At 42.7% G+C, this 23,807-nt stretch overlaps 1 protein-coding gene across 4 annotated transcripts in view; it reads right to left on the bottom strand.

The window, feature by feature from the left end:
• GTF3C1 (general transcription factor IIIC subunit 1) overlaps positions 1-23,807 on the bottom strand; it is an 82,334-nt gene that overhangs the window by 7,095 nt on the left and 51,432 nt on the right. For all 4 annotated transcript variants that reach the window (XM_084641674.1, XM_084641675.1, XM_084641676.1 and 1 more), the window contains 10 exons: positions 22,741-22,926; positions 19,932-20,086; positions 18,050-18,192; positions 12,818-12,899; positions 9,724-9,836; positions 8,508-8,570; positions 6,630-6,723; positions 4,077-4,249; positions 3,282-3,566; positions 1,783-2,036 (listed from right to left, as the gene is read on the bottom strand). In XM_084641674.1, the coding sequence (XP_084497800.1) occupies positions 1,783-2,036; positions 3,282-3,566; positions 4,077-4,249; positions 6,630-6,723; positions 8,508-8,570; positions 9,724-9,836; positions 12,818-12,899; positions 18,050-18,192; positions 19,932-20,086; positions 22,741-22,926 (1,548 nt within the window). The remainder of the gene's footprint in view (positions 1-1,782; positions 2,037-3,281; positions 3,567-4,076; positions 4,250-6,629; positions 6,724-8,507; positions 8,571-9,723; positions 9,837-12,817; positions 12,900-18,049; positions 18,193-19,931; positions 20,087-22,740; positions 22,927-23,807) is intronic.

The raw sequence follows: 23,807 nt of genomic DNA, 5'->3' as shown, positions 1-23,807 counted from the left end.
TATTAGTCTTGATGAAGACAGAATCTTCCTGTACAATGTTACCATACATTGGATGACAGAAGGATCAAAAATCTTTCCAGGCTCCTCTGACAACTCTTGGAGCTATATTTTTAATTTAAGAGTCTATGTTCCACATTCACCACTGCAAATTCCTTTCTTCTATATGCCCCCCACACTTGTGTATGAAATGGGCTGCAGAAAAGGAACCATCAAGTTGGCTTACAAAGGCTCTAACCTCAAGCCAGTACGAAATATCAGCGAAGGGGAGACTGGACTCTTGCAGTCTCTCTCTCTCTAGCTCTGGGTCACTTAGGAAATCCTGTAAATGAACAGATTTAAGAGTGTTCTGCTGTGTCTTTAGAGAAGGTCAGTAAAATCACAACTGGAGAGCCTGAGGAAAAAAGACAGACTCTGGAGAAGCGACTCCTTTGGTAGAAATGAGTGACAGATGCCGATGCAGAGTAGAAAGCTATTGGCCAAGTCGGATAAAGAACATGGAACAGAAGATTACACCACCATGAAGACACCAGAAAAACTGGGTATAGAGAGGGTGTACATCTCTGAGTGGTTTTTGCCTTAATGAGAAGCTCTGTATCAGTTAGCTCCAAACTAACATTCTTTTCAAAAGTGACTTTTCTGGTCCAGGATGCTGGGGGCGGGGGAAGGACAGATATGACACCATTCTTAGTTGATTGTTTGCTCCCACCTTCCTTTTTCTGGTGTTTACAGACAGCCTTTACACTTTGCCCTGTGGGGCACTATGATGTAACACCTGCTCTCCTTTGATGGCCAAAGTCAGGTGTCCAAGAGGAACGGCAAAGTACTGCAATGAGCTGGCAACCTGACTGACCCATACAGAGATTGTATGGTAACAGGACTTCAGGAACCGGGGTTTTCAGATTCCTGTTGTGACAGATGTGAATAGCATAGGCAGGGACAGCAGCGGGCCTTCCATTACAAACCAAGAAATCCTTCCTGGATACATCTGTCTTGAGCAAAGACCACCACCACTCTTGTGGTTAAGGCACTGGACCAGCACTCTGGCAGAGCTGAGAACTGAATCCAGATTCCCTGACTCCCTATGCGACTGTGGGAAAAACTGCACACTCTGCTTCAGTTCCCTGTTGGTAAAATGGAGATAAATATTCCCTTTCTCCCACTCTTTGTCTGTCTTCCCTATTCAGGTGGTCTCCTGTTCGGTGTTTGTGCAGCACTGAGAACAAGGGGCCCTGATCTTGGATGCAGCTTTTAGAACCCAGAGTTCTGAATATTATTAACATTTATATTGCAGCAGTGTCTAAAGACCACAGCCAGATCAGGCGCCATTGTGTTAGGTACTGTATAAAATACAAAATAAGCAAGAGTCCCTGCCCCAAAGAGCTTTTCAAGGAGATTGGCTCAGTCTCCTTACAGAAGAGGAAACTTGGGAGGTAACAGAAAAGCGGTTTTAAAATTAGAAAAGGGACTGATAGGTTCACCAAGTAGCAGGCATGTTTGGATTAATGACCGCCCACAAAGTGGGATGCACATAAGGAGCTAAGTTACCGAGGAAGCTAATCAAAGCAAGCTGCATTAATAAAACCACGTTAGAGTCAGAAGAATGAAACAGCCCAATAAGTAGTATGAGAATACAGGAAGAATCAGATATTTGGTACGTATGAAAGAAGATGATCCTGCTAGGAGACTGCATTAAAACACTGCCTCCATTCCCCTGAGTTTGCAAACGCAGAATGACATCCATTCCAATTTGTTTTACTTGTTTACACACATACAGAAACTAACCTGAGGTACTGAGCCTCCCTGGCATTGGGGCACATCTCAGCTTGACTTTCACTTGGCAAGAATTAACCACGATATTGTCGTTGGGGTTCAGATTGCGTGTGCTGACGATTCCTGGAGCATAGTAGCCTCTCATGAGTAAGTAATTGGTATGAGATGCTTGACGAGCTTTTATCTCTATTCTCCGTTTGTTTCCAGAGCTCTCATCCAAGTCATCATCTTCATCATAGTCATCCTCAAGACCATCTTTTCCCAAACTGCAGGAAATGTACTGTTAATCTTTTGCCACTTTCTTCCAAAAAAAAGAGAGACTTTTTTCCAATAGTTTATTTCATTTAAGCTAAATCAATTAAAAGGATTGATAATGATGAACACACAACACTACAGTAATGCAACATTCCAACTATGATTTTAACCACAATCAGGAAATTCAGAAATGAGGTTGCTGACCCAGTCAAATATATGTATTGCAATAAGATCTTTCATTACATAACCACATAACACCAAGAAAGATCACATTCTGCTCCACACTCCAACATGTTAGTCATTCTCAAAATACAGCCCATAGAGGACTGCTTTTCTGTAGAGTTGTTCATAGTAGTCTGCTGAATGAAATGTTTAGAACCAGACAGTAAAAAAGGAACTGCAAGAAAGCTTGGAAGAGGGAACTCCCCTTTCTGTGAATTTTTAATCTGTAAATTCTTTAAAAACAATCCCAATGCATCAGCTCCAACTACTGAACAGTCAGGCTACATGGTCATTTCATCAGCTACGTTATGGAGCTTTGAGAGGCCTCCTCCCATAGAGGGCTAGATCTGTATCTGGTTTCCATTGTGTTCATCACTCCCTAGTTCCTTCACAGTATGTCTTTGTATCCCATGTTCAAGGTATTTGATTATATTCCTGGATTTATGCTGTATATTAATGATTTGATTAGCAACACTTAATGGCAGATCTCTCCTTTCCATCACCTGCCTGGTCTTCTCAGAACAGTGAGGTGACAACGGGCATTACTTCTTAGGTGTCCCATCATTTGGAGCCATAGCAAGTGCACAGGGTAAAATCATGCAGGCAATTTCTTTCCCACAAATCATAACATGAGTCCAGCAGAGCTGAAACCCACATAGAAAACATAACAAAAACACCAATTCATAGTAATTCCCTGAAATGGTTAGGTTGGTACAATGGCGATGAGCATGTGCAATTGACACAGCTAGGCTATGCTGCCCTGATTATCTCTGAAAACAGTGATGAAGTCTTTGGCGATTCTATCTTCACCATAGGTATGTTCTTTCAGAATAATGAGGAAGTTAACACATGCCAATGCTCAGATGAAAGACTAACAAGTGCTGTTAAATCTTCAGGATGGTCCCTGAAAACATCCAAGATTGCCATTGGAAAGCATGTGCTGAAACGCAGAGCAGAATATTCCCATGTCTGTTGTCAATTTCATTCAGCAAGTTATACACAGCCCTTATTTGGATAAGAGCATTAGTGTTTACCTTTTGATGACTTCATTCTCCACCATAGTGCTGTCCACCACGATTATTTGGTCTGGGATCCTCACATCCACAGAAATAAGGCCCAGGGAGAACAGGGAAAGAATTGCTACACAATGACCTCCGGGGCCATCCATAGGAAAAGCTAGCATGCCTGCTGAATCTTTGGCTTCTTGATCCTTGAATGAAAAGCTATCTGGTTCGTCTGATTTTCCAGCTTCCTTGAGCTTCTCTAGGAACTGGAAGGATTCTGTACAAACTGTACTAGGAAACCGCCATGTGAAGACTCTGGACACAAAAACATTTGAATGAAGATATACAGGGTTTGTACTACTGGGCAGAAATCCCAAAAAACTGCAAAAAATCCCAAAAGGAAATGCAACAGTCTATGTTCCAGGCTGTAGCAAAGCATCCCAGTGCAAAGAAAAACCCTCCATTTTCCTAACAGCTGTTATGCTATCCTCTCCTCAGTGCAGTTTCCAGCATAAGGGGCGTGGCTGGAAGAAAACAGGCTTGGTTCCCTACAATTCTCTGATGATCCCCCAGCTGCCATTTCAGCTATACTAACCTAGCCTGGGGACTAGCTGAAGCCGCACATTTAAACCACCTTTACACCCTCAACTCTTGCTGTGTGCTCTTTAGCCATAACAGAGAATCTGGTCCCTAGCTTCTAGTTCCTCATTGTTTCTATTCCTTGTTAAGTAACAGAGTTATATATTTTATCCTCTATTCAAAGCATGTTTGGAGACATTACTGCGTTAGCTCTATACAGTACAGCAGACTTTGCTGGACATTTACCTGTAGTAGCTTTGTGATAGTTGATATGACATAGGCACAAAGGGCAAAGCCCGGCTTTTCTTTGGACCCAAAGTATGGTTAACCCGACGGCGATTGACCAAACTTCTCTTCTGACATTCTAGGAAAGCCTTCACAAGAATGTCATCCTTGTACTCACGGTACAGCCGAAAAGTCTGCAACACACACCGTTTAAATGCCAGATTAACAGCAGGGATACATTAATAAAATCCACATATTGCAGCCCAAACCACAAACTCTTCAGCTCTGTAGAGCAAAGTTACATCCAAATCAGAACAGTGACTCAAGGCAAGACAGACAGAGAGCAAAGTCATCCCTGTATGTCCAGATCCTATTGTGGGGGGAAGCACTATAAATATGATAGCCATTACTGAGATACTGGAGTGAGCTTTATGGGTAGTCTCAGGTACTGACCTCATAAGTACTTAGCATTAGCTCTCTATTCTGTTGTGGTTTTTTCCAGAGACCGAGTCACGATCACGTACAACAAAATATTTTATGAGATATGCTATTTATAGAGAAATTTATACCCAAATATAACAAAGTTTCACTTGTTTGCTCAAGAGGCAAAACAAATTCCATTCAATTTACGTGGCGGTTTGCTTGCATGCAGATCCTGGTAAGAACTAGGAAACCATTTATTTGGAATCAACAGCCCTTGTAATCAAGTCTGTATGAGTTGTTTATAAATTGTCAGTTACATTTTCAATATGAAACCACAAATCAGAACTTACAGTTGAACGTAAGCTTAAGGACATATATATATGTTTATATTACATTTACAGGGTTTCCTAGGAACCAAAACCAGTAAATTCCAGTGATGTGCACCAAATTCTATAGAACTTCGTAAACAGAGTGCCTGTCTGATATTTCAAAGGTAAGTATTGAGATCAGCTGCTGTTATGATTGCACATTTAAAATTCTTCATCTATTTTTCTCATTAAAAGGATCACAACACTTTCAATGCACTTCAAATATGTGCATAATTATCTATGTGGAAGTACGCCATGACAGATACAATCCCATGTAATATCTTTGGGAACCTCATTTTATTAAATTTATGACTGGTTTACGTATGATTGTGTTCTTCTCCATGGAGGAGGGTTACCACAGTTCCTACAGGAACTAAAAACAGTGGGAGGTGATTAAAGTGAATCACTGAGACTAAACAACTCTAGAGAGGTACCATCACCTAGGAATGCTTGCATATACTGGTTCAAGATGGCTTTTAGGCAGTCTGGCTTGCTGGGGATATAACAGTGTAAGGCAGCCTTATACCTTCCAGTCAGAAGGGACTGGGACGAGGGTCCCTACCCAAAGACAGGTGATGGTAGGAGACTTGAGATCTGATTGGGAACTCCTGGAGTGGATCACAGGGGAGGGGAGGGGAGGAGGAAGGGGAATACAGGTGTAGTTACGCTGAAACAATTTCAAAGGTAAATACTGAGATCAGCTCTTGTTAGGATTCCAAATTTTAAAAAATCTTTATCTATTTTTCTCATCATTAAAAGGATCACAGCATTTGCACTATTCAATGATCTTTGTGGAATTATTTATGTAGAAGTACACATCCTGCAAGTTGAGAGCCATGAACCAGTCTTGAGCTTGGAGTGATGGACTGATGGAGGGAAGTATTACCATTCTGAACCTGAGACATGTACATATTTGTTCAGTCTGCTCAAGTCTAAGATAGAAGAAAGAGGGTTTTCGTTCTTCGGAATGAGGAAATACTGACAGTAGAAGCCGCTACCCCTATACTCTGGAGGAACCTCCTCTACAGCTCCTACAGGAAGCAATGAGACCACACTGCTGATTGTAATAGGCTCTTATGAGAAAGGTCCCTGAGGAGGGATGGAGACACCATGGACAATGATCTCTAAAATCCATCTGTTGGCTGTCATGGCAGACAACATGCAGTTGAATGGATGAGGTGGATTCCGAAAGTTATGTTTTCTCTAGACTGGGTTTGATGCAGATCTCAACCATCTTATCAAATCTACATACGTATCAAAGCAGCAGTGTGCATTGCCAGGGAAGAGGAAGGTTGGTGCCTCACGTTGTATGGCGCATGCCTTTTGGAACGCTATTTCATCTGCCTGGGGCACTAAGATGGTGTGTGCTGTCTCAGCCGTGGCTGGGAATGGTACAGCTTGCAGTACGAAGGACAGGTGTAAGTCCCCAGAGAGTACACGAAGCACTGGAGTCATTCAGTGAGCGCCGAGTGTTGTCCATCCTCTTGATGAAAAGCTCTGTGCCCTCAAAGGACAAGTCCTCTATCATGGTCATGGGCTTTAACAGGGAACTGAGGGAGTGTTACAGCTGCCCTGCCCTTTATGCCCTTACGTGGGCGCATGAGGTAGTACAGGACACATGTGTGGCCCCACTGGACACAGCTAGTCCCAAAGATCAGGTTGTGTGTGCATGAGGCGCACGTGCACTTACAGTGGAATCCACTCTGACAAACTTGAAGAACTTTGTTATTTCCATCACAATGTGTTGCAGAAAAAGTGAAACAAAACCAAAATCATACGGTACCTGAAATGACTGGCAGGACTTCATTTGATTATCTGAGAGTGCCAAAGTACTCTGAATCAGGTTCTGGAGCACTAGGAAGTGAATATCATAGATACTGAAAGAAAACAATCGCATTACTTTATTCAAGGCATTCTGAGCACGAAGCACCCAATCACTAAACTAATGCAGTAATATTTAAATGGAGTGTTTGCCTGTAATGTTTGCATATGCGTGCACACACACAGTTAGTCAATGTTGCTACATCTGAATTCCTAACGAAATGGGGACATTTTCCCTACGTGCTACACTTGGCTTTTTCAAGAACTTTATACCACTCCAGGATAGTTGGATCATAGCTCCTCCCAATCAGCCAATGGAGACAGAACTCTTAGGGTTTTTGATGACATCACACACCCACATAGAAGGATCTAGCTCTCTCCCAGCCTTCACTTGGTTTCTTCAGAATCCTTACTTTAACAAACATAACACTTCCGTAAGCTTTTAAAATGACTCTCAATAAACACTGGGTACCAACATTCTCAGAGGGTCTGGACTGTTATAGATCTTGAAGGAGAATTAGCAGATAAAGAAAACTTCCCCTTCTCTCCTCTATACGTGTTCAGAAGCTTGGGACCTTCCAAGGCAGTTTACAGTCTAACAATACAGATGGAATTAGTACCTGACTGCTGTCTATAATACCCTTCTGCCAAAGGCCACAGTTGCAGAAGTAGTCACTCCTCATCTATAGTGTTTTACAAACAAGAGGGACTGTAATACTACTTATGACTCCATTCCTTAGACTAGGTGGAGAAGATTAATTTGGAGAATAGACCCGTGACTAATTAGATGAATTTAAGAAACAGAGATGTAAGATGAATACCCAGAAAAGGCTTCCTGAGAATGAAGTGGGCCAGGCAGGAACGGTCTCCCCCTGCTTGGCAGCCAGAAAACTAAACTGGACAAAACTCTGGTAAGTGTACAACAGGGGAAATTCTGCTGTGGCAGGGAGATGGGGTGGTCTGATACCATGTCACGAGCACACTTATAAACACCTCAAGTCATTGTGGAAGCTTAAGCTGGCAAAGTTGGCAGTAGGCGCACATCACACCTGTGCTCCATGATCTGCACTGGCTGCCCACTGATTTCTGGATAGAATTTAAGTTGTTGGTTTTGACCAACAAAGCCCTAAATGGCCTGGAACCCTACTTATTTGATAGGTTGCCTTTCTCCCCAGGACATACTGCTGCAGCTGTAATCCGTGATGGTACTTCAGTTGGATTTCCATAGATCAGGGTTTCTCAAACTTCATTGCACCGTGACCCCCTTCTGACAACAAAAATTATTACATGACCCCAGGAGGGGGGGGACTGAGCTTGCTGAAGCCCTGTTGGGCTTCAGCTTCAGTCCTAGCCAGTGGGACTCGGGCTTTGGCCCCAGACCCCAACCAGTCTAAGCTAGCCCTGGTGACCCCATTAAAATGGGGTCCCAACCCACAGTTTGAGAACTGCTGCCATAGATTTTAAAGAGAGAGGGAGCGGATGGTAGACTGATCTCTGTGTGAGGCACTCAGCTTTGGAACCAGCTTGCCTCTTGGTCTGAAACAGCTTGGACCTGACTGAGTTGCAGGGCATGCTGCGAATCCATCTGTTTACTAAAGCTTTTGGAGAGGAAGGCGTTGATGGGGAGTTGATGAAAGTCTTTGTTGGCTGTTAGTTTTAGAATCCTCTCTGTAGCCTATGTCAACAGTGCCTATAGCTTTAACACAAGCAACTTTCTATTAGTATTTTCTCCACCCTTCTCCAATAACCAGTGAAAAGAAAAGACTATCCGTCTCATTTTCACTGAGAGCCCACAATAACTCAGGAGCTCTAATGGGAAAGGCCTCTAACTCCCCCTCACCTGTTGAGAGCATCCTGTTTGATGCTTTGATTTGCTTCATCTCCAATGGCCAAAACTCTGAACCTGGTTAAGAGAGAGTAAAAAGGAAACATTTAAACACAGAAAATAGTATGCCCTGTATCACAGACAGAGCCCCTGATTTTATTTTAACCCTTGAAACGCTGAAGGCTGATATTTATCATTGTTAATCTTGACACAACCTGCAAAAACAATGTTGGGGAACCACCTGTCCTGGCAGACCTCAGCAGAGCCACAGAGATGAATTCCCCGGTCTCCAAGAAGCTGTTTGTCCACATCCAGACTGAAGCACATAGGGAGGAAGCAGCATGGAGCCACTGTCTATGCTGTGGATACAAAATACTTCTGTCTACAGGGCTGGTGTGTGGGAAGAGAGAGAATTTTTGTATTAGAGAGGGATGGCATCTGCTCTTATCATCCCCTAATGTGAAGGAGTGGAAAGGACTTACATGTTATTGGGTGATAGAATGTCTAGTTCTCAGTCCCAGTGTTTTCTGCAGATGTGCAGCTCCTCTCAAAGTCAGGGAAGTTAATGAGGTGACTAACTTTGGGACACCAAAAGAATAAGGCCAAAATTTTCATGCTTGGCTACCTAAATTCCCCATCTGTAGATGGGTACACTGATACTTACCCTTCCTTGTAAAGTGCTTTGCAATCTACAGATGACAAGTACCATATAAGTGCTAAGTATTACTATTACAGCAACTAGGGATGTGATGTGTCCACTCTTTTAGGAATCAACATTAATACTTCATTTTTATTATTTAATGGAGACACCAACTACAAATCCCAATGTAAAATCATGCCACCTAATTTGTGCAAAACAGTGAGTGGTTTGTGACAGTTATCTATTACAGTGGCACAGGGCACATCTAAGTACTCAAAATATTTTTTCTAATAGAAAAGTTAAAGACATGAATGACATTAATGAAAACTATAATAAAAATTTTCAATATAAAATGCAATTAATAAAAACAATATTTAATATCTGGTGTGTAGATGAGAGTAATTAAAAATGTAGAATCGTTATTTCAGAACAAATTTAATGAACAACTTTTCTTTGAAAACCAAACTGCAAATTTTTTTATACCATGATTCCAGGTGCTCTCAAAAAGTCTGAAATTCTTGACAGCAGATTCTCTATCTAGTTCTGATCTCACCTTTGCATATGACGTTGAGAACATCTTAAGTAAAATACCTGCAATACAGCTCCTGCAGTGTATCTGGAATTTCGAGTTTGGGATTCCCTAGGGTTGAACTGAATTTCTCTTTAAGTCTCTCCACAAATTCTTTAAACTCTTTTGCACACACCTTTCAAAACAAGAGATTGAAATATTAAACACTTAGTAGGTATGTTTCCTACAGTGCAAAAGGGCAGCAGGACCTCCCTATTTCACATTCATAACTGGAAGACCTATTGCAAATGGCTACAGTTTATGAATTAGCAAGTAGGAGAAGCAGCACAGTAAATAAGCCAAGATAATGTGTCATGAAATGTACTCTGTACCTTCATTTATTTAACAAATGCTGTTTCATAGTTATGAGTAACTAAATAACATATGAAGTATCCTATCGACAGTGTATTCTGTAAAAACAATGATATCTCATTACCAGTGTGACAGCTTTCTCAGAAGAGCCTTGATTTAAATCTCATCTGATTGGAGATTTTTCTGTATACCAGCCCTGCTGCGCAGATTATCAGACTGTGAATTTGTGAGGTTCCACTATTTGTCTCATCAAACAAATCAAGTCTAGCTTCTAAAAGCATTGCTGGAAAGAGACCTAGTATATTGCAGGGGATGGCTGGACCAGATATCTCATTGGGAATATTCCATTTGGTTCCAGAGAAAGAAAGACAAACAGGGACACAGCAGGAAGAGAAATGGAAGAAAGAGGGAAACAAAACAGTAACAGCTGGAGTCAAAGAAAGGTGAAAACGACAGGGATTAGACAACCCCCCCCCCCTTCTCTTTGTTATAAAGGTTGACACTAGAAACTAGATGCAGGAAGATACCCAGCTCAATTTGCTGAAAAAGGAAGATTTCCTTTGCAGTTTTTCCCTGAAGGTTTTTCTACTCCTTAACTTCTACTTTGTTTTCTCTTTCCTGTGCTTTCTCTGAACAAAGCAAGGGAGGAAGTGGAAGCGCAAGAAAGATGGTATTCTCTTCTAAAGGCTGAGACTGCACTCTGGTGGCACAGTCAGGCCAGCGAGGCTTTTAGGTTATGAGTCACAGCATATACTTGGAGCAGAAGCATCAGAAAACCCGCTCCATTCTCTTCAGCATGCAGGTAACAAGATGGGTAGCTCACAACCAGGAGCAGCCTAGCAGCAGGGCACTCTGGTTACTTTAGATGCTGGCTGCCCAAAACCACGTTCCAATTAGCAAATCAGGCCTTTTGGTGATGTCAGGTCAGGATGAGTCATGTGGATGACATTGCCAACGTCTTATTTACATCTACAGGAGCTATAATTCCAGCATGCTGGGGAACGGGGGGCAGAGGCAGGCTAAATTATTATGCTGGGAAGCCGAGAAAGAGGAGATTTTGATTAAGTAAATACTACAGGCAGCAGGTGCAGAGTGCTTCACCAATGACCCACTCCTCCAGCCCAGCTTCTGTGCTTTGCAGGCTGCTCCAAAACTTCTCAAGGTCCTGGTCTGAGCCTGGGAATAGCTCCCATGTCAACTAGATAAAAAGAAGTTCAGCGGCCTCTGCAATGCTTCTAAGGGTCTCACCCAGGCTGGAGGAGAAAGATGGCGTCTTGAGGAGAGCTACTGGCTGAATTTCACATAGAAATACCCTGGCCATGGCCCTCAGTGCTGCAGAGGGGGGCTGGGTTGCCTTTTTTGTTAATCAAGTAAATTCACGTCCAGCACTGCACCCATCCTACATCATCCCAGCTCTCAGTATCTCCCCACCAATCTCTAGCTGAGCATCAGAACACGGTCACCACTGCCAGCCTTGTAAGGAGATTGTCTCATGCTTCTTGTTTGCCTACCACCTCCCCAGGCCTCCTTCCAGGATTTCCTGCTGTCGGCTTCCAGCTAGTTCCTTGGACACCTGGTTTTGTCTCATGCCAGACCATGTTGCCTCCCTCCTGACTTCTAGCCAGAATATTCAGACAGTAAGTATATCAGGAGAGGCAGGAGACACCAGAAACGCAAGACAGAGAAAGAGAGAGGCAGAACAGTCTTGGGGAGAGCTGATCCCAACCATGCTACAGCTTTAGGAAACTATTCCTCATCTCTCGGCCTGCAACACCTATTAGCCTTACTCTACAACCTTTAGGAATCAGCTGGTCACCACACCAGCAGCTCCATAGCTAAGGGTGAAAACAGCCTAGCCACTTGCAAAGCACAGCAGCTGGGCTTGGTGTGGCTGGTCCATGAAGAGAAAAAAAACAAAGAGGCAATTGTTGTTTTAGCCATGTTCACCTCCCACTCTGTACTGTAGGGGTTCCACTGGGAGCTAATCCTCTGATAAACAAAACGGAATGGCTAGATAATAGAAGAGCTAGTTGGGAATTTTCCAACAAAACATTTTTTTCTATAATCAAATGCCAACTAGTCAAAACCCAAACTGCAGAACAGGCTGGTTTCAACATATCTCGTGATTTGAAACAAATTTTGAAAAGTTTTGAACTAGTCAAAAAGTCTCATTTGGACATTTTCAAAATGAAAAGTTTCATTTTTTGATTCAAAATGACTGTTTAAAAATGTTAATTTATTCTGCACAAGGTAACAAAGGGGATGAAATCAACACACAAATGCTTTGATTGGCTCAATCAGAACTTTTTTTTTGAGTATCAATTTGCAAAAAGAAAAAAAAAGTCTGAAATTGACTTTTTATCTCAATTTGGGAAAAATTTCAAAATTTAAAAAAATTATCACGGGATGGGTAAACTGTTTCCCACATACCTCTACATAACCAGTAACAAGACTGGTGGGGAAGATTTGGGGCAATTGACACCAAATGGATAATCTGTGGAAGCACAAATTGGCCTAAGAAAAACTAGCTTTGAGGATAGCTTGGCGGTACAGATCTGTATGCTAGGCAACCAAAGGTTAAAGCAGGCTCTGTTGCTGCAAAGCGGTGCTGCTTTCTTGCTATTTGGAGGCTAACCATGTCTGTCTAACTCCCAGAATAGCAGTGATTTGGAGCATGAGTCTGTTTTTAGGAGGTTGACAGCACAAAGGGAAGAGACAAGAGGTGAATCATAGGAATCCAAATACAATTCCATGGAAATGTTATGTTAACCACTCTGTCTCCCTTTAGAATACCTCTCCTCCTACCTGTGGGTCTTGGTAGTTATTTTCCCTCTTCATGAAATCCTCAATAAGAGCTTTATCTTGGTAAACTTCAGCAAGGCAAACTCTGCAACAAATAAGTGTAAAAGTGTTCACAATTCAGCATGGGTCACAATTCACAACTCAGTGGCTCAGAAAACACGCACACAGCTGCTCATTTGGTTTGCCATTTCTATGCACCCTGGAGTACCATATCAATGCTGCTGGCTGAGAAAGTGTGCCTACTGGATCACACACATGCCATTGTCTTCAGTGCAACTAACTCCAACTACCATATCTTCATTTAAGACCTAAGTTCACTTTTGAAGGAGAAGCTTCTCCATAGTGTGAGCATGCTACCATATAAGAATAAGGGAACTGGTATAACAGAGTCTCATCACCTCATCATTTCTTGGGAAAGAAAAGGGAGAGAAAAGTAGTTCTCTGTCTGGATGGAAGAGGAGATGGAGTCTGAAATGATGCATATCTCTAGAAGTCAAGTTGTAGCTGTGTCAGTCCCAGGATATTAGAGAGACAAGGTGGGTGAGGTAATATCTTTAATTGGACCAATGCCTGGTGGTGAGAGAGACAAGCTTTCACGCTTACACACAGCTCTTCTTCGGGACTGGGAAACATACTCAGAATGTCACAGCTAAATACAAGGTGGAACAGGGCAACAAAAATGATTAGGGGACTGGAACACATGAATTATGAGGAGAGGCTGAGGGAGCTGGGATTGTTTAGCCTGCAGAAGAGAAGAATGAGGGGGGATTTGATAGCTGCTTTCAACTACCTGAAAGGGGGTTCCAAAGAGGATGGCTCTAGACTGTTCTCAATGGTAGCAGATGACAGAACAAGGAGTAATGGTCTCAAGTTGCAGTGGGGGAGGTTTAGATTGGATATTAGGAAAAACTTTTTCACTAAGAGGGTGGTGAAACACTGGAATGCGTTACCTAGGGAGGTGGTTGAATCTCCTTCCTTAGAGGTTTTTAAGGTCAGGCTTGACAAAGCCCTGGCTGGGATGATTTAACTGGGAATTGGTCCTGCTTCGAGCAGGGGGTTGGACTAGATGACCTTCTGGGGTCCCTTCCAACCCTGATATTCTATGATTCTAACAGAGTGTTTAGCATAAGTAGTTAACGGATCTGGAGAAGAGCTCTGAGTAAGCTCGAAAGCTTGTCTCTCTCACCAACAGAAGTTGCTCCAATTACAGATATTACCTCACCCACCTTGTCTCTCTAGCAGTCTAGTTCATCTGAGACTTAGGACACCCAGGAAACACGCCTTCTAGAGAAGTAGGTAGTTATGAATAAATTAGGTTTTCTTGTGATATTTAATTATTTTAGCAGAGCAAATTTGTCCTACTGGCACGTCCCTGCATCTCAGTGACAATTAGTTTCAAAAGATCCTGAAGCGCAATCAATAATTCCCTAGAATGCAGGTCAACTGGACTAGCTGATCTGTACATGTTAAAAGTTCTCCAGCCAGTCCTATATCTGAACTTCAACAAAAGTTACATCTCATGGGTCTGTCTTCCTTGTTAATACTTTCTATTTGCTAGCTGAAGACAAATGTCAGAGTTCAGAACCTCAGCCATTTTTCAGTCATTAATTTCATCCCCCTTATTTAGTAACAGAACTACTTTCATTTCCTTTGATATTTTCATAAAAGCCTTTAAAATAAGTTTTTTTTTATTTTTCAGAAACAAGAATGAAAGTCAAACGGAAGATGTTGGAGAGACAATTCAGTGTAATTATAAGAATACCACACATGTATACTTATTACTATGCATAACTGATCTGCTGTTACACACCAATAGAAGCAGCAGAAGAGGAAAAAGGGAACAGATTTTATCAACAGTTAGATAGCACTGTAGATGAGATCTCTGATCATGATAAGATTTTGATAATGGGAGATATGAATGCAGAAGTTGGTAGCAGACATGGTACACAAATGAATAATGTTGGACTACACAGCATTTGGACAGCAAATGACAATGCCTAAAGGTTAAGAACTTGCTGTGAGATGCTCACAAGGTTACATGGAGTTCATCAGATGGTCAAATCAAAAACCAGATTAATCACATCACCACCAGTAAAAGGCACAGACAGTCACTGATGGATGTTAGAGTTTATAGAAGTGCCAAGTGTGGCAGTGATCATGAACTACTAATGGGAAAGATTAAGATTAAGTTAAAGTCCAAGAAAGAGAGGGGTGCAATTGGAGCTAAATTTGATTTTAATAAGTTAAAGGATAGCTCTGTGAGGGAGGCATAGAAAGTGACTCTTGGAGGGCATTTCGGGTCATTAATCTGTGATGATGAAGAAATCTCACTGCAGGCTGGATGGGAAATATTCAAGGAAGTAATAGAAAACAGTGGAGGAAGTTCATGGGAAGTTATTGTACTATTGGCAGATGTGTGAATTAATTAATTTCCTCTTTGCTACCTTGAAACATTGGCGTAGGCGACTTGGAATAAATGCCAAGACGACAAAGTGGTTGTATCTTGGAAAAGGGACAACAGATAGTGTCGACATGCAGTGTTGGTGAAGTCATAGGAAAAAGTAAATCTTAAGCGTACCTAGGAAGCTTGGTCAGTGCCAATGGTTCCATCAAGGATGAAGTTAAAATGATGTTGTTTTAGCTACATGTGCTGCACAGAAATTGATGAAATTATGGGCTGATAAAAACATTAAATTTGGAACCAGACTGAAAATTTAGCAAACCAGTGTACAAACAAAATTACTCTATGGTCTGGAAGCAGCTGCATTAAAGACAGAAGGCGGGAGGCAACAGAGATGAGAGCACGCTGAAAGATGGAAGCTGTAAAGTGGAATGCTTTTAAGACAAATGAAGTGAGAAGGAAAGCAGAGCGGGAAATCCAGGTACAGGACTGCATGCAGTTGAAAAGATTACAATGGTAAGGACACTGGAGAAGACAGACAGATGATATGGTGCCAAAGAAAATAATGCAAAAACAACAAAGGCCATTCTGACATAGAGACTGACCATCGACTAGATGGAGGGACACGGCACGCAGGGACATGGCCAGGCTGGCCTTCATGGAGGAATAAACCAGGGATAGGAATGAATGGTGATGCTGTACTGCTCCTGGTGTCTGCAAAGATGCTCGGAGATGAAAAGATGATACTTATTCTAGGCAGAGCAGGTCGTGTCACCTATTAAAATGACCGGATTTCCCGTCATAAGACCCTGTATACAGATGCTTACAGGTTTGCCAAACTGCAAGCTCAAGCTGATTTTTTATTTTATTTTTTAAGTTTCAGTCACAACCGTTCACACGTTTCTGAATGAAGTGAGGGGAAAAAAGTTTTGTTATGATAAAATTCTGGTTACCTTTAATTTGAGAAGCTCTAGAGGCTTTGGCACAGGGGACTTGAAATTCAGCAGGGAGTGGCCTCTGTGTCAGAGAGGTACCTTTTGCCATGACAGTGAAAATATACCCAAATTTGGCCAAGTTACAAGCCTCTGAAAAATCTCAGTTTGCACATGCTCAGTGGAAACTTGGGAGTTTCATGACAGTTTTTGGAAGAGTCCATCTGCACTGAGTATGCTCCAGCCTAGTGCTGAAGGGGCCAAGCAGGACTTTCCCTGCAATTGCTGGTTCTAGCTTCTATGGGGTCAGGGTGGGGAACCACAATTGAGGGCAGGGAAACTCTCCTGTGGTCTCAGTGCTCCCATGGCTGGCACCCAGGCACGTGGAGAAGGAAGACACCCGACAGACACTAATGCAGAAGGGACAAAAGCCAGGGGGTTGGGGTGGGGAGGAGAGTGGGAGAAGGGAACAGGACAGGACAGGACCAAGGACTGGGATTGCCTGGGCAGGGGGATAGGAGCAGGCAGGAATACAGAGACTGAGCAGGGAGACTGGACAAAGAATCAGACATGGAGAGAAGAGGAGACAGATCTGATGACAAAAAAAGGGTGTGGGGGAGAACTATGTCTACCTGGGGAAAAAGACAAGGAGCTAGGGACAGGGTAGACTGTGACAAAGCTGGCTAGGATGGAGGTGAGGAGACAGTTTGGATAATGAGCCCAGAGAGGAAGACTGGGAACCATTGTGGGGAGAGAAACTTGAGGAGTGGAAACCTGCACTGCCTAAGCAAGGAGACAGGGGTGAGAAGGAGGCAGGACTCTAACAGAGACAGGTTGCAGGAGATGGGATAGAAGGGGTCATGTTTAAGGAGGAATGGACAGAAATGTTTGAGTCCCACTAAAGCACACTCCAGTCCAGTGTCTACAATCAAACCTAGTATTCCTGAGTCTGATCACTTTTCTGATGTCAGCAAATATCTATGAAACCCACTGGCAAAGTGACCAACCTCTCCTTAGTACTGGTTCACAGAGACTGACAACCTACTACTGCTATCAGTTAATCTGTTAGCTCAAGTAGTAGAGGCCTGTGGATTGGATCTCCAGGTTCCAATTCTGCTGATGACCCATGTGGGTGAGACCATATGATGCCACATGATGGAATTTGTTTTTTCAGTTTGCTTTTTTAAAAACCTATGAAATTACACACAAAAATATTACAGTAAAGGAACATTAAGGCCACAAAGTCAAGCACTCAAAAGTTAGGAAACAATACAATTAAGATTGCCTATATAACCTTAATTTGGCACCCCTCTGAGCATTCATGATAAAATCTAATTGGATAATATTATTTCCCACAGGACCCCTGCCTCATTCATAGGCTAGAAGTTGTTCTCGGGATCAATCAGGTTGGATGGGCAACCTCAACTCTAGCATTTCCTATCTTTAAAATGCTTGGCTTTGCAACCTAAATAATACTTTAATGTTGCTTTTTGTGTGTCGTATGTATGATACACTCTCCTCCCCCCCCAAAAATCATCAGGAAAGCCTGTACCTAGTTTATAAAATAAAAGTTGAAGTGCCCCGGAACATGACCCAGGCTACAGTAACTTCAATGAGGCAGAGTAAGTCTGTGGAACTCAGAAGTGATATGGCAGGACCAAGAATCCCTGCATCCTAAACTTTGACTCAGCTATGCGTGGTGCACCTGCCTCTGCCTCAAGATGTCATAGATCATGTAGCATGCCAGATTAACTTGTACAGAGATGCCCAAAGAGGGACACTGGAGATTTGAATTAATAGGATGGAGGGGGACAAAAAAGCAGGAATCCAAGTACGGAGGAATGAAATCCTTAACTTCATTTCATAAATATTTAGAAAGACAAATTAAAAAAAATCACTTACTTATAATTAAGATAGGTTTGTGGATTTTTGACAATGTAGCGAGCTCTTCGTCCAACAGAATGAGAAGTTTTATCTAAAGATTCTTCAAAGCTGGCATGCATGATATCTCGGACAACCTGCCATGGAACAAACGGTCCTTTCACCTGGATCAAATACAAAAAGAAAGTCAAAGCTCATCTTACTTTGACCTGCAGGTATGCAAGTGATGGCTGGCAACAACCACTAGAAAAAAGGCCGCAATCCTTTCCTGTATGCCCCTCCACACACATTTATAACTGTCCAAGACATTCATTTTTGCTGCTGGGATTTTCCATGTTTGCTCTGTTCCTAAAAGTGAAATCTGGTCTGGAAATTTTGAACACAACCCCTTCAGACATTCATGAGATATGGAAGGGTACAACAGTTTACTTTTCCCCACTTAAAGTACAGGCTAAGACTTTAAAATATATCATAAGAGGGGCTAGTAGCACTTCCTATTAAGATCACCCTATACTACTTCTTATAAGACTCTGTTTTCAGTTGCTTATAACTTTGCCACTTTGTTTCAACTGAAATTTTCAATGCTCCGTGTTTGCCTCTGGGGGGAAATTTCAGCCAAAATCATTTAGCTGTTTCTGGGAATGAGTCAAGAGAAAAATAGGTTGTTTTGCCCATGTTAAAGAATTTTGTTCACCTCTTCTTTGAATAGCTCTAGCATGCCCATTCTTTGGAGCAGTGCCTTGAAATATGGCAGGGGGTGACCACTGCACCAGAGATAAATCTTTTCCTGTCTTGTAAAAATCCACTCACATTAACCCAAATTATAAGCCTCTGAAAAACTGCAATTTGCACATGCCCAGTAAACACTTGAGGGATTTTAGCAGCTAAAATCCCTCAAGATGTCATCTGCACTGAGCATTCTCCTGCCCAGGGCGGAGAAGGACTTTCTCCAAAATTGGAGTCTGAGTGCTGCAGGCTATGCTAAGTCTGGACACCTGAAGTGAAAACAAGGAGTCTCTCTCCTGTGATCTCCATGACTGAGCCCAGGCAGAGTGGAAGAGGAAACTGTCTGATTTGAATGCAAAGGGGACAAGGGCCAGACCCGTGGAGGGGATGGATGAGTAAGCTAGGATAAGGAGCCTTTAAGGGGAGGAAAGAGAGGGATTGTATATCAATACAAACCAAAGCTTTGTTTAATGACAGCTAAAGTTGCTTCAGGACACATCCCATCTACCCATAGTACAGAAGCATGGGAATAAGAAACTAAGGAAAATCTCCTGCATTCCTTGCTACCTTCACTTCACTTGCAATGCTGTCAGTAACAACTTTCCACTTCCATAAGAAACACATTACAATAAGCAATAGGTACCTCAAACTACATCCAACTCATAAAACCTTGGTAATCTCATACTCTCGTCTCAGAATGGCACACATCCCATTCACTTGGAAAGTTATCCCCCCTTAACACTGAAGATTCATCACTATGTTTTTTTGTGTTGTAAGTTTTAGCATTGGTCCCAACATCACATACTACAGAAGGACAATTTCATACTTCATCCTGCTTTTCAAAAGAGATCCAAAGAAAAGGTAAGAGTGCAGATTATTTTATCTCATGGTGCTTTTTGGTACAGCAATAACTAAGCTCTGATTTCCCCCTTCCAAGTACCCTAGAAAATTCAAACCACTTTACAAACTACAAATCAGCATTTCAAATTAATCCTACAATTCAAATCACACAATACCTTGGAAACCTTTGTCACCTCCGTGAACATAAAAAGTCTGAAGCAAGCCCAAATGTGGTGTTGCTTCCACTCCCCCATAATACAGAGGGATACGGCAATGCCAATGCTATACTAGTTCTACTGTGTACACATTCAGTAGAGAAGTGATAAGAAGTGAGCACCTTTGTGTTTAGCACATTACTGGCAATTCGACATAGCATGAGCAGGCTGTCTTCTTGCACAGTCCAGGTGACACGCAGGCGCGTCATTCTCAGCAGGGCGCTCTGGTCAGCCTCATCATGGTAGCGCAGCTTTTTATTTTTTTCTACAGACTCCTCTAAACACAAACCCAAAGAGAGACAATTATACTAACAGTGTTTGTAGCAAGGCCCTTATTCTTATTGAATTGTATTATGCTAATAGCTAGAGGCTCCAGCTGAGCCTGGAGGCTCATTGTGCTAAGTACAGTATAAACATATAGTCCTGGTGCTGAACAGTTTACAGTCTAAACAGGCAAGACAGACAAAAGGTGGGAAAATGAAAGCACTAGCCTTATTTTATAGGCAGAGAACAGAGGCACAGAGAGACTAAGTGACTTAATCTGCGCAGTATTTCTGCCTGCTCCCAAAACATGACTTCTATTATTTATTATTTGAGGTGCCCACTACGTACAAGGTGCTCAGGAAAGTGTCCCCATTCCAGAAGCTCAAACTGAGAAGTCTGATTGAACATCTAATTGTAAATAATTTGTCTGAAAAAGTTAACAATTTCAGTGATGAAGGGCCTCATCACATCCACCTCTAGATGATGATTAATTCCTGGCGCTGCCACTGACCTGTTCTGTGACCTTGGACAAGTCTCTTGACTGCTTTATGCCCGTTTCCCCAACCTTTGTCTGTCTTGATGATAAATGCTTTGGGATAGAAATTGTCTTTTACTATGTGTGTGTAGAATGCCTAGCAGAATGGGATCTGTAAGTGTTACTGTAACATACATAATAATAATAAGGGGGTGGGTAGAAGGGGGGGAGTGAAGGATGACAAAAAAGAGGAAGGTTGAGGGGTTTTAAGACAATGAGACTGAGATTAGCATTGTTGAGGTGAAGTCGAGCTCCTATTTCACAGTGCCAGTGTTTTGGAAAAATACTGGCAAGATGATGAGCAGAGAAGAGGTGAAAGAGGACAAGGGAGAAGTAGTCAGCAGGATTAGAAAGGAAGAGTCAAATCAATTTAATGTTGTGTGTCAGCACAGTCTGGTGGCCTTTTCCAAAGGGGCTCAACAAAGCACAAACAGCGATGCGAACAACTTTGCATGGAAATCCAGGGGGTGGTCAGTGGTCTCATTAGCATAGGACACAGGGGAGCTGAAAGTAGAGACCACGGAGCTAATAAGGGGAGGGATGTCAGATGGAAAGGTGGGGGCTGAATGCAGCAGAGAAGCCAGAACATGAGATATTCAAAAAGGAAGTAATGGTTGGAGAGGCAGAATTCAGAGATGGAGACATCAGAAAGAGAGGTTATTAAAGACCAAAAGTCCAAGAAAGTAATGAGATAGAGTGGAAGAGACACCCCAAAGCTGTCAAAGTAGGATGTTGAGGGGAAATGAGAGGTAATGAAGTCAGACTGGTCAGCACTAGGAAATTCCTGAGAAAGGTAGGAGATATAGAGCCAGGCAGCAATCAGCAAGAGGAGATGGGGGCTAAGTTCCCTTTCAGCTGCATGGCCGCACAGCAGGCTATCAAGGGTCATGCAAGCGCGCAGCCATAGGGCCTGGACTGGAGAGGCGCCTCTCCCCTGGCCCCAGAGCTGCCGCAGCCAGAGAAAGGCGCCTCTCCCAAGGCCCTGGGATGCTGCAGCAAGAAAGGGCTGTGGGGGAGTCCTCACTCCTTGCCGCAGCCCTGGGGCAGCCTGCACCCCAAACCCCTCATCCCTGGCCCCACCTCAGAGCGCACACACCTAGTCAAAGCCCTCATCCCAACCCTCTGCCCCAGCCCTGAGGCACCCAAAGCCCTTCATCCCTGGCCCCACTCCAGAGCCTGCACCCCCCTGTACCCTAACTCTCTGCCCTAGCCCTGAGCTCCCTTCCACAGTCCAGATCCCTCAGCCCCACATCACCTCCATATTGGTGCACATAACAAAATTCATTCCTCACATGGATGTAAAAAAGTAGAGGGAACTTTGGCTGGGGGCATGAGGGGCTTCAGATAACAGCCACTCAAATGGAAAGGGAGAGAAGAGCTGGATAGAGTGGTTTTCAGAGAGGAGCCTGGTGTCACCAGCATAACCTTCAGGATAGGAAGGAGAGAGCACAGACTTAGAGGGAAATATGTGGCGTATCAAGGCAAGTTTATAAAAAAGAATTAAGATTCCAGGGAGTAGGAGGGAAAGGAAGAAGAGGAGGAAGGCGTGCAGGGAGGAAGGAGGCAGCAAAGACAGGGGTTGGAAGGTTTGTGAGAATGAAAAAGTGCAGGCAGGGGAGGAGACACTGAGACAACAGTGGGTAAGAAAGTAAAGGCCATGAAAGTCAGTGGAAGAAGGGTTGGTAATGCCCACAATGTGGGGAGGAGGGAGAAGGAGTGTGACAGGAAGAGTGAAGGCCAGAAGCCAGGAAATGATTTCTACAGAAAACAAACTGACCGCCCTGTGGCTCTCCATGGGAGAGAGCTCTGTGGTGCAACCACAGCAATGGCCAATGGGGCCCAGACTGGGATCTGTGATTCTGCAGCTAGTAAGAATGGCGATACAAATCTGTAAGCGCATGCAGCTAAAGGACAGTGTTCCAGCATGCTGCTATGCTTCCCCAAAGCCAGCACATAGCCCTATGGCACTGACAGCTTTCTGTTCACAAGGAGGGCAACCCAAGGAAGTGGCCAATGAAAGCTTTTGGTTACAGGAAACCTCACAGTCACCACAGCTCCTCTGAAGTGATGCCACAGCAAGTAGACTGCTCAAAACAAAGCTTCTCTTACTGACAAGCATACTACTTGTTTACCTCTCTTTGTCTTCTTTGTCTTCTTCCCAGTGTCTTTCTTAAGCCTCTTACGTTTCTGGCTTTTTCCACCCCTTACTCTCTTGGTTCTGTTCAGAGTTGCTTCTTTATCAATCTCAATACATTCCTCCTTCTGCACAGGGGACTTTGCACCTTCCCTTGCATTCCCCAAAATGTTTATTTTACTACCTACAAAGAAGTACATTTACATCAGTGGAATTTTATAGCAAAATATGCAATGCAATGTTAAGCCATCAAAAGTCGAAATACAAAGTTACATGAGAATATACCACCCAAACTCTGTCCCCTCGTGTATCTACATTATCAGTGTAGTCATGTAATCATGTATTATTTCTCAAAGACAACGTAACAATAGGATTTTCCCCAGGTTTAGATATCCGTATCCCTAAGGAAACATATGATCATGTAGTTGAAGACTGCAATGCGATGCACACGTAAATCAAGAGGGCAGTTAAAGTTTTACATTCAACTTTAGGTTTCACATTTCCTTACTGTGGTGCTTTACTATGCAATCTTAATATTACTGTAGCTCTATTGCATTTAATTTCTTCCAACTTACTGGGAATTAAAATAAAACCAAATTTGAAGAAAATGGTTTGACAGTTTCAAAGTTACTCATTTTTGAAGTCAGCAAGTGAGCCACCTTATCTCAAGTTAGTGTTAAATAAAAAGATTCCACTTCCACTTTAAAAAGTTAATAATAAAAACACTCAGGCTACACAGATTCTCTTCAAACATGGCTTGCAGTTTATACATTTCAATGAGCTCTACAAAACAAGACAAGTATGATGAAAACTTGGGACTTGGGCAGGTTTTAAAGTTTTGAATATTTAAATTCATCAGGCCCCATCATTTTCATCAAAATTCATCAATTTTAAAAGCGTGCTAATTGCATTTTACCACTTGTCTATAGATTGACTAAAGAGTCTACTGTTCATACTTACAGGTTTCAGAGTAGCAGCCGTGTTAGTCTGTATTTGCAAAAAGAAAAGGAGGACTTGTGGCACCTTAGAGACTAACCAATTTATTTGAGCATAAGCTTTCGTGAG

This window comes from Lepidochelys olivacea (assembly GCF_965140295.1).
Source record: "Lepidochelys olivacea isolate rLepOli2 genome assembly, chromosome: 10".
Lineage (NCBI taxonomy): Eukaryota > Metazoa > Chordata > Testudines > Cheloniidae > Lepidochelys > Lepidochelys olivacea.
This window is presented reverse-complemented; position numbering and strand designations above follow the sequence as displayed.